At 37.1% G+C, this 12,775-nt stretch overlaps 1 protein-coding gene across 3 annotated transcripts; it reads right to left on the bottom strand.

Moving 5' to 3' along the window:
• Positions 1-3,101: 3,101 nt before the first annotated feature.
• Positions 3,102-11,857, bottom strand: immp2l (inner mitochondrial membrane peptidase subunit 2). 3 transcript variants are annotated; one of them, XM_014972436.2, is made up of 6 exons: positions 11,799-11,857; positions 10,891-11,032; positions 10,020-10,123; positions 7,324-7,389; positions 6,568-6,670; positions 3,102-5,061 (listed from the first exon to the last, which is right to left on the bottom strand). In XM_014972436.2, the coding sequence occupies exons 2-6, from the start codon at positions 11,023-11,025 to the stop codon at positions 4,936-4,938; spliced, it is 534 nt and encodes a 177-aa protein (XP_014827922.1). In that variant the 5' UTR covers positions 11,026-11,032; positions 11,799-11,857; the 3' UTR covers positions 3,102-4,935. The 3 variants fall into 3 exon arrangements, with proteins under 3 accessions (XP_014827922.1, XP_014827918.1, XP_014827920.1); XM_014972432.2 differs by lacking the exon at positions 11,799-11,857 and adding an exon at positions 11,452-11,789; XM_014972434.2 differs by lacking the exon at positions 11,799-11,857 and adding an exon at positions 11,570-11,789.
• Positions 11,858-12,775: the final 918 nt, after the last annotated feature.

The following is a 12,775-nucleotide window of genomic DNA, read 5'->3' as shown; positions in this document are numbered from 1 at the left end:
AAAGAGTTCTGTTGTGTTTGTGGCCTGTTACACAGGTCAGGTTTTTTTGTTCGGTTGGAAGCTCGGACGGAGCGAGGATTGGTCTGCTATATGCGACGTGCACATTTACAGACGGGATTCAAGATGGCGAGCCAAACCTAGACCTTCAATTCATCTTCTCCATCATATGTGGGAGGGACTCTTCTGCGTGGGGTAATTCGCTGCCGGAGCGGTAGGAATATCGTTCAAACTGAACTGAACAGGTTTGAGAACTGATTGAGTTATTATTATTTTTGGACTGAATCAAACTGAAGCTTTTCATTGAATTGAGCACCTGAACTTACATCTGGACTTGAACTTGAATTTAAAGTGCCCTACTTTGATTTTCATGTTATGTTTCTGAATGTGATTTGAATAATTGTGGTCCACTTTGATTTAATTGTGTCTGAAGGTATTTCCTTACCTGTGAAAGACAAGAAACGAGTCGACTCAGAAAAAATAGGAGTACTAAAATAGGTGTAATCTAGGAAAAGAGACTGGTCTAACTAACTTAAATTAGTCCGGCTAAAATAACCTAGGAGAAAAGAGACTGGTCTAATTAAACTAGATTAGTTTTACTAAAATAAACCAGGTGAACTAAAGAGTAAAAAGAAGGAGTGAAATACTTTTCTCTTTTTTTTGGAGGGGTTTCATGTATTGTATTTTATGTGTGTGTTTTGCATTCAGTAAATTGCCGGCTTTTTCCATTTAAAGCAGCGGTCTCTGGTGTTGTTATTCTTGCTTCCCCACTCCTTAGAGCCTAGAACTGGTCCAGTGGCGCAGTTAGCGGTGTGATACTGGTGCTACACATGCAGTGAGTACCATGCCTGCGCATTAAGAAGTCCGACAGTCAAAGGAGTTGTCAGTTCACCATACACAACAAGTTATGACGAAAATAAGTCATTAAATTGTTTTCCATGATAACTTTATAGATATGCATGCATTGTCGCTTTTTCAAATTGTATTTAAAGCAGGGTCTGGCTGCAGCTGCAGTCAACTACAACACACACCCTGTAAAACTCATTAACCTACTTAACCGCTAAGTCAGGATGCCATACAACTGTTAATAAAGTGTATGATGATCTACGTCAAGATTCTATGTTGCTAGTTAAATAAAATTATATGGTAATGACGTGTCTGACCGATATAGCTGTGAGTTTGTGCTAAGCGTATGACAATCTGACAGCGTATGCTGATCTGACAGAACACTCTTCTTTGTTCTTGTAATCCTCTGCGTACACTGCAGTATCTATCATTATTTTATTTAATTATGTACATTGATATATTTTAAATAAATAAAACACAAGAACGAAACAGCACACAGAGCATGCACATTGCTCTTTGATTGTTTTCGGTCAAAGTGGCAGCTGTAATGGTAGTCTGCCATGGTGTCAGACTACCTGGCTTCATGTAGCGGGAGAGAGGGTGAGAACAGTCACGGTGAGCGTCTTGTGCTTGGTTACTTCTTGGTTGTTGCTCCTTGGTCAGTGGTCATAGTTGAGCGTCAGGGCATTGCCTCAATTGCTATGTTTAATGGACAGTGGTGGTTTCTGAGCCACATGGACAAACACCCAGGCCGTTATCTTTTTAGGGATGGCAGGAGACCACTGCGGATCGTAGCACAGAGATGGAAGCAAAGCAGAACAAAGAGTATGTCCTGCTTTTAATATTGGTTAAATTTATTAAGTATTTAATATGTAGGTGTTTCTATGTGAATATGGATCTTTCAGATCAATTTGAGAAGTTATTTTGATCATATTTCACATTTTATCGTATCATGTATAGGTGGGGTGCTGGTCTTGGTCTTGACTCGGTCTCGACTTCCCTCGGTCTTGGTCTTGACTTGGTCTCGGACCCGAAAAGTCTTGGTCTTGTCTCGGTCTCGATACACTCTGGTCTTGGTCTTGTCTTGGTCTCGGGTTAGGTGGTCTTGAGCACAACACTGCTGCTCATCCCTCCTCCCCCTTGATTTGAGATGTGCTGCAGCTAGCATAGCACAGAGCTGTGCAGATTCAAACTGTGAATGCTCAGTTTAGTTAGATAGCTACCAATGTCGGCAGATAAATGGTTTCTTGTAATGATAAGTTGTTTCTCCACCTATAGCACATTTAGCAGTGAGTGAATGAGGGTAATTGACAGCGCTAAGAGCGTCCTACAAGTTCTGATTGGTTGTTTTGGTCAGAACGGCACATTACTTTAACCAGTAATGGTAAATCAGGAAGGAGGTGGAGGAGATTGATTGTTTTCACAGATTATCTGTCTCATAACAAACTGGTATGACATCATGACAGCTTTAAATAATATGGAGAAAACATATTTTTTATTAAAGTTATGTACTGCAGCTTGAATAAAATGCAACTATAGAATTTTTGAGAAGTTTGGATTGTTTTTTGTGTAGTTGCACGTTGCTTTTGACTGTTGCTCATGGGGAGAGACATTTCAGTAATCTAAAATGAATAGAAAAAAATTTAAGTAACCTACTTGCATACTGGATGTGGACTAATTCATGAGCAGTAAATATTGTGCTAATTATCAGAACTGAACCAAAGAAAGCAAGGTAGATGCAAGCCTTTAAAATTGTGATGCATTTTATGGGTCAATAGACTCAAAAAATTGTAGCAGCAGCTGTGCAGGGGGGCCCAAACAAATTTTTTGTCAGGGGGCCCACAATTCCTGGCAGCACCCCTGTCTGTATGCTTGTCATTTTATGAAAGAATTTTGGAAAATTTTCCAAAACTGGCTTAGTTCATTGAGGTTCTTGGCATTGCCTTCTGTACAGCTCCCACCAATTCCTTTTTTTTAATTATTATTTTTCAGGCACTCTGTTAAAAGATTTTCTGCTGTGTTGGCTTTTTCCAGTTGTATGTAATTTTGATCTAAAAGCCTGTTAATAACTAAAGGGCATCATTCTTTATCAATCCAATTGACTTATTGCCTTCCCCTGGTTCATTTTGAGGAGAACTTTTATTTGGGTTTTTGAGTATCTGAAAATTTTTTAATTTCTAAAATCAGCAAAAGAAATTTCTACCAGATTTGCAAATGGTAATATATTTTGGCCTAGACTGTCAAACAAAGTAATCACATTTTAATTTATTTCAGGACAACACACATTTTTTATTATCTTATTTCTTAAAGTACATCATTAGAGCAATTGGTTAACATTAAATCATAAGATGTTTAATCTGCAAATGTTATCAAGGAAATTCTACCAAGACATCTCAGACATTTCTAGCAGAGGTTTTCAGTGACAGTTTAAAGAAGCTCTAGAAAAGATGTTTCACTCTTTAACTGTAATAATTTTTTTTAACAAGGCCTTTAATCTCACCACAATGGAAGCAGTTTCCTTGAATCAGATATTTGTTGCCAATGAAAGAGAACATCTGCTTAGATAGAGGCACAGACTGATCAATAATTTTCTACTTCTAATGAATAAAGTGTCCAGAGAACCTATTATCTAAATTTGGTCTGTTTTTACTGCACTTTAATATTTTGCTCTAATTGCTATAGTCAACACAACATAAACTTCATGCACTCAGACTGGACCCTCCTTAAATTCAATTGATAAATATATAAAAATGCACAGAACAGTTCAAGTGATAAATAGCAGCAGTGAGGTTGTACTAGTGACCCACAAAACAGAACACACTTCATCTGGACTTCATTTGTCTGATGTGAAGCAGGCCAAATGGAGCCCAGTGGAAAATTCACACTCAGATGTGTGAATTTGACATCAGATGTTCTTCCGTGTGAATATCAGAAAAATATTAGTTGGTTGGTCCTGTTGTTGACCACTATCACTATGAAATCCGGTTGAAAGAGCGGAGTTTATAACGTCGGCGCCTCGGTGGGTTCACCCTGCCACCTAATTGGACGACAATGTTACTACCATGGGCTGCACAGTGGCGCAGTTGGTAGAGCTGTTGCCTTGCAACAAGAAAGTTCTTGGTTCAATTCCCGGCCGCGGTCTTTCTGCATGGAGTTTGCATGTTCTCCCTGTGCATGGTGGGTTCTCTCCAGGTACTCCGGCTTCCTCCCACAGTCCAAAAACATGACTGTCAGGTTAATTGGTACTGTGTGCACATGGTTGTTTGCCCTGTGACAGACTGGTGACCTGTCCAGGGTGTACCCTGCCTCTCTCCTGGAATGAAGCTGGAGATAGGCACCAGCAACCCTCCTGACCCCACCAAGGGACAAGGGTGTAGAGAAAATGGATGGATGTTACCACCATACAATTAGAAGCCGGCAGCAAATTTTAACTTCAGACAAGATTAAACTGCAGTAGATGAAACTGAAAGGTAGAAATTAAATCCTAGGAAAAAACATAACCAACATCAGATTGAATACACAAATGAAGGCCTAATTTTGCAACTGCCATTAAAAAAAAAAACTTATTTTGCATAAAATGAAAAACTTTTGACATAATAAACAGATCTTTGCTCCCTGAATGTGTGCATTTCTGATATGCTCATTACTGATTTGTTACATGTTAGATTAATGTTAATGTGGATTTAAAGACATAACTTTAAAATTTTTTAAAAATCTACAAAAAATGTCTCAATCAGAGGTACTGGTGAGTCAGAGCAAATCTGAGACCCACCGAGAGGTCGTGACTCCTGACCCCCACGTTGAAGTCCTCTGCTCTATTGAATGTCAATGTGTAAAATTCAGTTTCAAAGGACAATGTTCGGGATTATAACTGTATTCAGGTTTGAAGCTTCAAAAGCTGACAACCTCAGAGAAAATAGTTCCAAGTTGGAAATACCAACGATTTACTTTACAGTGATTAAAAGAACACAAAAACAAGCAACCCAATCAAAGCACTTGAATATTCGAATTCAAACGATCACATACTGAGGAAATAGATATTGGTACAGCGTTTGCTTAAAAAAATTTGTACAAAAACTATTTTATCTTTTTTTATTCATCATCTTCTTCAGCATCCAGTGGTTCTCTGTTTGGCGGTAGAGATGGTTTAATGCGTTGCCAACGATTTGGTGGCCAGATGATGTGGGAGGCCCTGCCATGCAGGAGCCCTAGTGACACCTAAGAAGGAAGGGAAATAAAATAAATGTTTTGAATCAGTTTTAATATTCAAAGGTCAGAATTCATACTCAGGTACATTGTTTTGTTTTGTTTTGTCTTGTCTTGTCTTTTTTCCCTCCAAAACTCAGAAAGTTGGGGGGATGATGAGGAAAAAATGTTAAAATAATAATGAAAGAATTAATCCAAAATTGATAACATTTTTAAAAATATGTTTTGATTACAATGTAATTACAATGTAATCAAAACACATATAATTATTATTATAAAATATAAGCCAAAATAATTTATTGAAATGTTATTTGCCATGCTCATCTTTCTGATTGGCTGCCAGTCAAGTTTTTCAAGTTGCTTTGCTGTCTGGCTGGAACAGCCCTACAATCTGGAATTAAAGGCTCAACTAAAGGTTTGGATTGAACTTCTGAACCAGACGCGCTCCACAGCGTCCAGTCCATAACTCTTCAACACACAGTCAGCTCCCGGTCAGAAAGATGCATGTGTCCATGATTTGAGATTCAGAAAGGCTTTTTTGGGGGAAGACATCTCTAATCCACAGCAGCTCATCCTCTCTGACGGCGGTTACCAGTGCCATATCTTCTGCCGGGGTCCGAGCTCCAAAGATTATTATTCGTCAAATAGCTAATCTAATAGCTACTTCCTCTGTGTATGAGTCTTTCCAGGTTGAAATTTAGCCTAGGTGTAATTTCAAACTGGAAGACTTTTCATCTCACCAGGCTCCTCCTTTGCAGTGTGTTGGTCCAGGTCTTTTACTCTATCCACCAATCATCAGGCTTCTATTCCTTCATAAAGTCCGGCGTCCTCTCACCTGCTCCTCAGTCGATCTTCAAGTCACCTCCACCCCTATTCCACCTTCAACTTCAACTGGAGTTCTTCAGTTCCCTTTCAGTCTGGGCCCCGAGAGGAAGACGTCTCTAACCTCAGCAGCTCATCCTCTCTGATGGCGGTTACCAGCGCCATGTCCAAGCATCAAAGTTTATTTATCAATAGCTACTTTCCCTCTTTCCAGATTGAATTAATAAACTTCGACAATAAGTGAGAGTTTTCTTCCTCTTCAGTAAAAAATATGGTCACAATCATTTTGTGATCATATCAGTAAAAAATATGGTCAGGAATCAGGACTGATTTTCTTGAAAGTTTGGATAAGATGGAAAGGGCACACTAAGAAGATATTACCTGTGAAGTATAACTTTTGTCTGTTATGGGGCGACTGTGGCTTTGTGGGTAGAGTAGTTGTCTTGCGATAGGAAGGTTGTAGGTTTGATTCCAGCTTCCTCCTGCACTTAGGCACTTAACCCCAAATTGCCTACTGATCTGTGTATTGGTGTATAAATGTGTTTGTGAGTGCGAATGGGTGAATGTGACTAGTGTAAAGTGCTTTCAGTGGTCAAAAATGACTGAAAAAGTGCTATAAAAGTTCAGTCAATTTACTAGTCTTAGTTCTCCCTACAGCCTCCCCCGTATGGATATCATAATTGTTATTGTTTATACCGGTCCAAAGCAGTTGCTGTCCAGACTGTGTCCACGATGATCCCCCTCTATCCACAAATGACCATTAGGGACCCGCACATATCGATTCTTGTAGCTTAGAGTCCTGTAGAAATGATCAGAGAAAAGTAAAATATAAGTTATTGAATACTTTCTTGCAAAAATAAATAAATAAATAATATATGGCTTTAGAAAGTGATAGCATATTGAGCTTGTTCTGGTTTTCTCTAGTCTTTTCTCTTCCTCCCTTTTTTACCAAACCTCTGAAGATAGGAACCAGCATCCTCACTACCCAACAAGGATAAGCATGGCAGATGATTGATTGATTGGTCTTTGCGAAACAGGTGGTGTTAGTTTTAAAACACATCAAGTATTTTTTGCCAACAAGAACAACAAAAACCTAGTAAAGTGTTGAAAATCCAGAAATATTTGTAATTGTCTGTGTACTATGTAGTTACATAGTAGTTACTTTCTAATTGATAAACTTTAAAAATCAGTTTATAAGAGAAAATTCTGACTGTCTTAAAGAGTTAAATAGGAAGAAATACCTGACTATAACCACAACATAATGTGTGTTTGTTGCTACAAAAGAAAACATAACAAAAAAAAAAAAAAAAAAAAAGGATTTCCCTGTGATCGGTGAATGGTTGTGGTCTTAATGACTGTTTCTTTTCCAAGCAATATACAGTTAGCATGCCTCTGGTAAATGATTAAAAACAGTTTGAGGCTACTGCAAGAGAACTGGGAAAACATTCCTACCTGATGAAGTCTCCCTCTAGGCCAATGACACGCTTGATGATCTTCTGCTTGGGATTTCTAGGGGAACTGAATTAAATAATTAAGCAAATTAATATGTAATAATTAATAGTAACAGGCACAACAGGTGAGAACATAATTGCATCCACTATTGAATGATCCTGTAATCAGCAAGTATGCTGGCAAGTCTCTAAGTTTTTGAAGGTTTGAAGGCTTGGGAAGTCCCAGGGGGTTAGGTGGCTGGAAGAACTGTGATATCTTATTAACTCTGGGTTTCAGGAGTTTTATTTTGCTTTTGTTTGAATATTCAGTTGCTTGTTGATTCATAAAGTATCTCAAAGCATGAAGGTAAAGTGAGTCCAGCCGAAGCTTAAGGTAGAGAAACTATTCTTTGTTCATAAAGTGTGGGAATTCAGAAGTTAAAGTGGAAACAATGCCATGTTAAATTCTATATATTTTTGTAAGTCTTTAATTGTATTTTTGATTATTCTTAACCTTTGTGCGTGCAAGGACTGAGGCAAACGTAGAGGACTATGGCAAATTATACAAGTTTTACGTGTGTGGGGTCGGTTGGACCCCATTTTTACATACAAGGGTTAAGTTAAAATCAGTGTACATTTTGATGTTTTTATCAGATAACGTGCAGCCATGGGCGTAGGAAGCGGGGGGGACGCGGGGGACATGACCCCCCCAATATTGGAGAGAGCCACATTCGTCCCCCCCAATAATTTCACTGCAGTTGCGAAGAATTTTAAAATCTTCCACTCGTGTGCTTTCATTTTGAAGGCGGATAACAGCGCATTCAGCAGAGCGCTTCCTGCCCCTCCCTCTTCTGAACGGCTCAGAGTAAAGGCAGCAGCAAACGGAGTCAGAAACTCCGTTTGAAGGAGGTAAACTGTCTGTCAGGAATGTTGCCATGAATATCGCTCGTTTATAACATCTTGTTGTCAGTTTACTTTCATATATAGAACTAAATCTTTTTGGTTTAGCTGTTTAAATTCTGGAATAGTCACATGTCCAAAATTTTACCACTAACTTTAACAGTTAGCTAGTCTAGTCACAATGATTTAGACTGAAACAGCAGCAAACTGAGCAACACCTGATCATACTCGACCACTTAACATGTGTTTAATATTATATTTTATTATATATTATATTATATTATATTATATTATATTATATTATATATTTAGGAGAACAGCAGTGCTAGAATGATGTTGAAGAAAGGTGAAGAAGCTCTGGTGAGGTCTTCATTTAGTTTATTGAAATATGTATTAACTGTTTTTAATTTTTAAATAAACTATTTTATTATGAGAGGAGCAGGTCAGGGAAGACATAGGGGAGCCAGTTGGCGTTTCAGGGTGTGAAGATATAAAAATTATATTAATTATAATAGAACCAGAAAGGAGAACAGGAAGAGACTGATGTCAGGTTGATTTCTTTCAACGTTTCAACGTTTCAATATTTTTTCATTATTTCCACACCATAAGGTTAACTATTTTAGAAGACAATAAGAAAAGTGCTTGAGGAGAGGTTTAAAAATAAATTAGTGAAAATTTTTGCTACACAGTAAATAGAGTTGAGATGTATAATAATGTATACATCTGAAAATTAAGTTAAATTCTCATTCTGTATGATAAAAACATACTTTTTAGATTTAGTTCACATTCTGACACTGTACATTACTGAAGTGTCTGTTGTAAATATATGAAACCATGCAGGAACATCAGGCTGCAGAGAGTCAAAGGGAGGCAGAGACAGAAACACATATCCGTAGATATTTTAGTTAAATGTTTGCGGCTGAAAATGCCTCAGTGTTTTTCATGAATCTTTGGTAAGTTACTGAATGCAGGGCTGGAAAGTGAAACTGAGTTAACAGTGAGGAGCTAAGGCGTCTGTGAGACGTGAAAAGTATAATTTTTGTTTATTTTGTAGATCAAACTGTTGCACTGATGTAGAGAGATGTTAAAGAAGAACAAAACTTGTTTTTTTAGATTTTATTTTTGTTGGTCAAACTGCTGTATTGAGTTTAAAACTGTTGTCTTATTTTATGAGCTGTTTTCTACTTTGGTTTTAGAAATAAGTAGAACCTGTTCAATTGCCAGTCAATTTATATCAATGCATTTTGACCAATAAGATGCATCATAATCTGGTCGGCTCTGTGCTACCAGAGTATTTAGCTTGCTAGTTGTGAGGCAAATGCTAAAGTGAGTGTTCATCCTGGAATGACAGTCATTATACTGCATAACTTTAATCTGATTATTGGATTGTAAATAGCAACGTGTTAGAATACTTGTTACTGAAACAAGGGTCAGATTAGAGTAACGCGTTACTGATGTGTTGATGGCATAATTGTTTGACATTTCTGCTCAAGCTATTTACTCATCTGTCAGGTTTCCGATATGCGTCCCCCCCAATGACAGACTCGTTCCTACACCCTTGCGTGCAGCTAAATGCTGTAAAGTTTTAAAACAATTGATTTATCCTCTTTAATACACTGGACCTTGGTTGTCTTCATTAGGATGGTAATGTGAAAAAGGCAATGTGTGAAGTTAATTACTACTTGTGAGAAAAGTAAATGAGATTTATTAAACAAAGGTAATGTAAAGCTTTAATATAGGTGGTGTATGTGTTGTATTTTATAAAAGAATAAAACAGAAAAAAACAACCTAAAAACAAAGACTGTGGCATTTACTCACACAACAGAGACAATGTCCCCTCTTTTAACTTGGTTGTTTCTTACACTCCAACGATTCAGCAAGACAACATCAGACTGGGCTCCCACATCTGGGTTAAGGAATGGCTGTTCAGAAATAAAGAAAAGTTAAACGTTAGTTAAAAGACTTTTGAGAGAGCTTCTTTGAAAGGAACTTTCTACTGCAGTTCCTTTCTCTGCAGTAGAAAGATGCCATATTACCAGGATCTTATTGGAAATTAAAATAAATCATAAGAGTTGTGAAAACGTGAAGCTAAGTCTGTTTTAGCTGACTTTATCAGCTTAAAACAAGCCAAATTGAAAATGTTCAGATTACTGGAATATTACCCTGTTTTAGCAAATATTAACAGTATACAATTTCAAAACAGATTGTTACATTTGGAGCTGTTTTTCTCTGCCTAACAGTTGCATCAGTCCACCAAATCAGGTGTTTCTGCAGTGTTTCTTCCAAACAACCATTGATCACAAAAGTACACCAACATGCCATCCACATCGGTACTCCACACTGTGCTTTAAACTAAAACAAAAGTTCGCAACACCAGATTATCAGGTACATTTGACACATGGACAGGAACCTGATGGTACCAAAGACAACTTGACGAAAACCAGTGTCCCAGCCAGACAGGAGGAAATGTGAGGAACCTTGCTGGTGAGATTTTCTTCAGAATGAGTCCATGTGGATTGCCACGGAGGTTCAGAAGAAATGGCTGATCACATCAAAATGTTACTTTTAAGCCAACTCTCAGGGCCACCACATCTAAACTTTAAGATGCTGTGATAATTCTTTGCCCAGGTGTTAGTAAAGTGTTTCCACAAATAGATATTCATCACCTTGATGAGTCATGCAGTCTCACCTGCATTGATGCTCCTTCCACTCGAGCCACATACGCCAGTTTATCTAGGATAGTAACTGTGACGGGAACAGCAACAAAGAATCCACTAATGAAAGTTTGTACGTAGCGCCGTCCTGCTGATGTTTGCTGTGCCATATGGTAACTGGAAAGGAAAATACAACAAAATAAACTAAACTAAATCAGAACTCTTGACGCCAATAATAATAATCAGAAGAAGATTAGATATTATATCAGAGAAGAATTATTAAGAGTGAATGAGAGCTTCAAAGGGTCTGAGAACGGGCGTCGTGTGGCGCAGTGGTGTAAACCAAGAATTTATATTTATTTGATATATTTTGCAGAAAGTCATTACAGGGAAAACTTCATAAATAATTATGTCATTTTTTTGTGGGAGTGGAATAGAAAGCGATTTTGTTCTTATTTACTTTAGAGATGCCGTCATGATTTTTAAACAAATGTTTTCTTCTCAGGATAGAGGGGAAGAAAATTGATGTCAGTGTTCCTTATTAATTTCTTGTAACATTTTTGGTCTATATGATAAGTAATTACACATTTTCTCACCTTTCAATTGTTATATAAACGATGTGGAGATATGTTTCTAATGAGATATTTGTAGGCAAACACAAAAGCAACATGCAGCAGCAACCACTGACCCATCTTTAAGCCTCATCCTATTCACCTTTTCCTGCTGCTGACAGGCAGAGCTGCTGGTGCTAACATCTAGCCCCTACAGTTAACAGGGAGTTAGTTCGTAAAGAGGCCCAGAGAGCACTGAAGAATATACAGGACAAACAGTTCAGATGCTCTCCAGTTAAAATACTCTCCAAAGTCATCGGAAATGACGAGTTTTCTTTAAAAAACAAAAATAATAAACAGCGGCTAAGTTTGAAAAGCTAAAATACACCTACCCAAGAAATAGCAACGTGACTTCCTTTTTAATCCAACTATATGTGTGGTGCTCTGGGTCTTAAAGCCTGCCATGTTCTTTCTGAATAAAATAACTAAACTTGGAAAAGCGGAAATTCATGAAAACAATTTTAGATAGATAAACACGTAATGTTTAGTAGGCAAGTAGCAGCCTATATTAACAGGTGCTCTGCTAATTAGTCAGTTTGCTGGCTGAACTCAAATAAACATCTGTCAAACAGTCAATCACCATTTTATTGAGCTTATAATATTGTTAGTGTTAACATTATTGCTATCAGTAACAATAACAGACATAATGGTATGTCAGATCAATATGCAGTAATCAATGATCCATCAAGGTTCATTGTTCTAGACTTTTGTTTCAAAACAGTAGTGATGGATGTTAACACTACTACTACTACTACTACTACTACTACTACTACTAATAATAATAATAATAATAATAATAGATTTATTTTATAATGCCTTTTATATCTCGAGATCTCAAATGACTGGAAGTTCTAAAAATTAAAATGAATAAAAGAGATTCAAATAAAAATCTAAGAAAGTGAACCAAGTGGTATAAAGCTGATCTTGAAATTGCTGTGTGGCTCTTTACTGTGATAATGAGCTTAATTTGGCTCTTAATGCTGAACTTCGTCGCCCCTGACATGAGCTAAAGGTCAAAAAATGTATGTTATTTTCAGGTACGATTTGAGTAATTTCAGTTATTCTAGATATTACATTTGTTTCATAAACATATATATATGTATATGTATATATATATATATATATATATATATGTATATATATATATATATATATATATATATATATATATATATATATATATATATATATATATATATTTACATACACACACACCGTAGGGGGGAATATGTTACAATACGGGAAGATAATAATACGGGAGCACGGCGGGAAAGAGGGGTAAAATACGGCCGTTCCCGTCCAAAAAAAG

This window comes from Poecilia mexicana, unplaced genomic scaffold (assembly GCF_051168715.1).
Source record: "Poecilia mexicana isolate PSO_F unplaced genomic scaffold, ASM5116871v1 scaffold_6, whole genome shotgun sequence".
Taxonomy (NCBI): Eukaryota; Metazoa; Chordata; class Actinopteri; order Cyprinodontiformes; family Poeciliidae; genus Poecilia; species Poecilia mexicana.
This window is presented reverse-complemented; position numbering and strand designations above follow the sequence as displayed.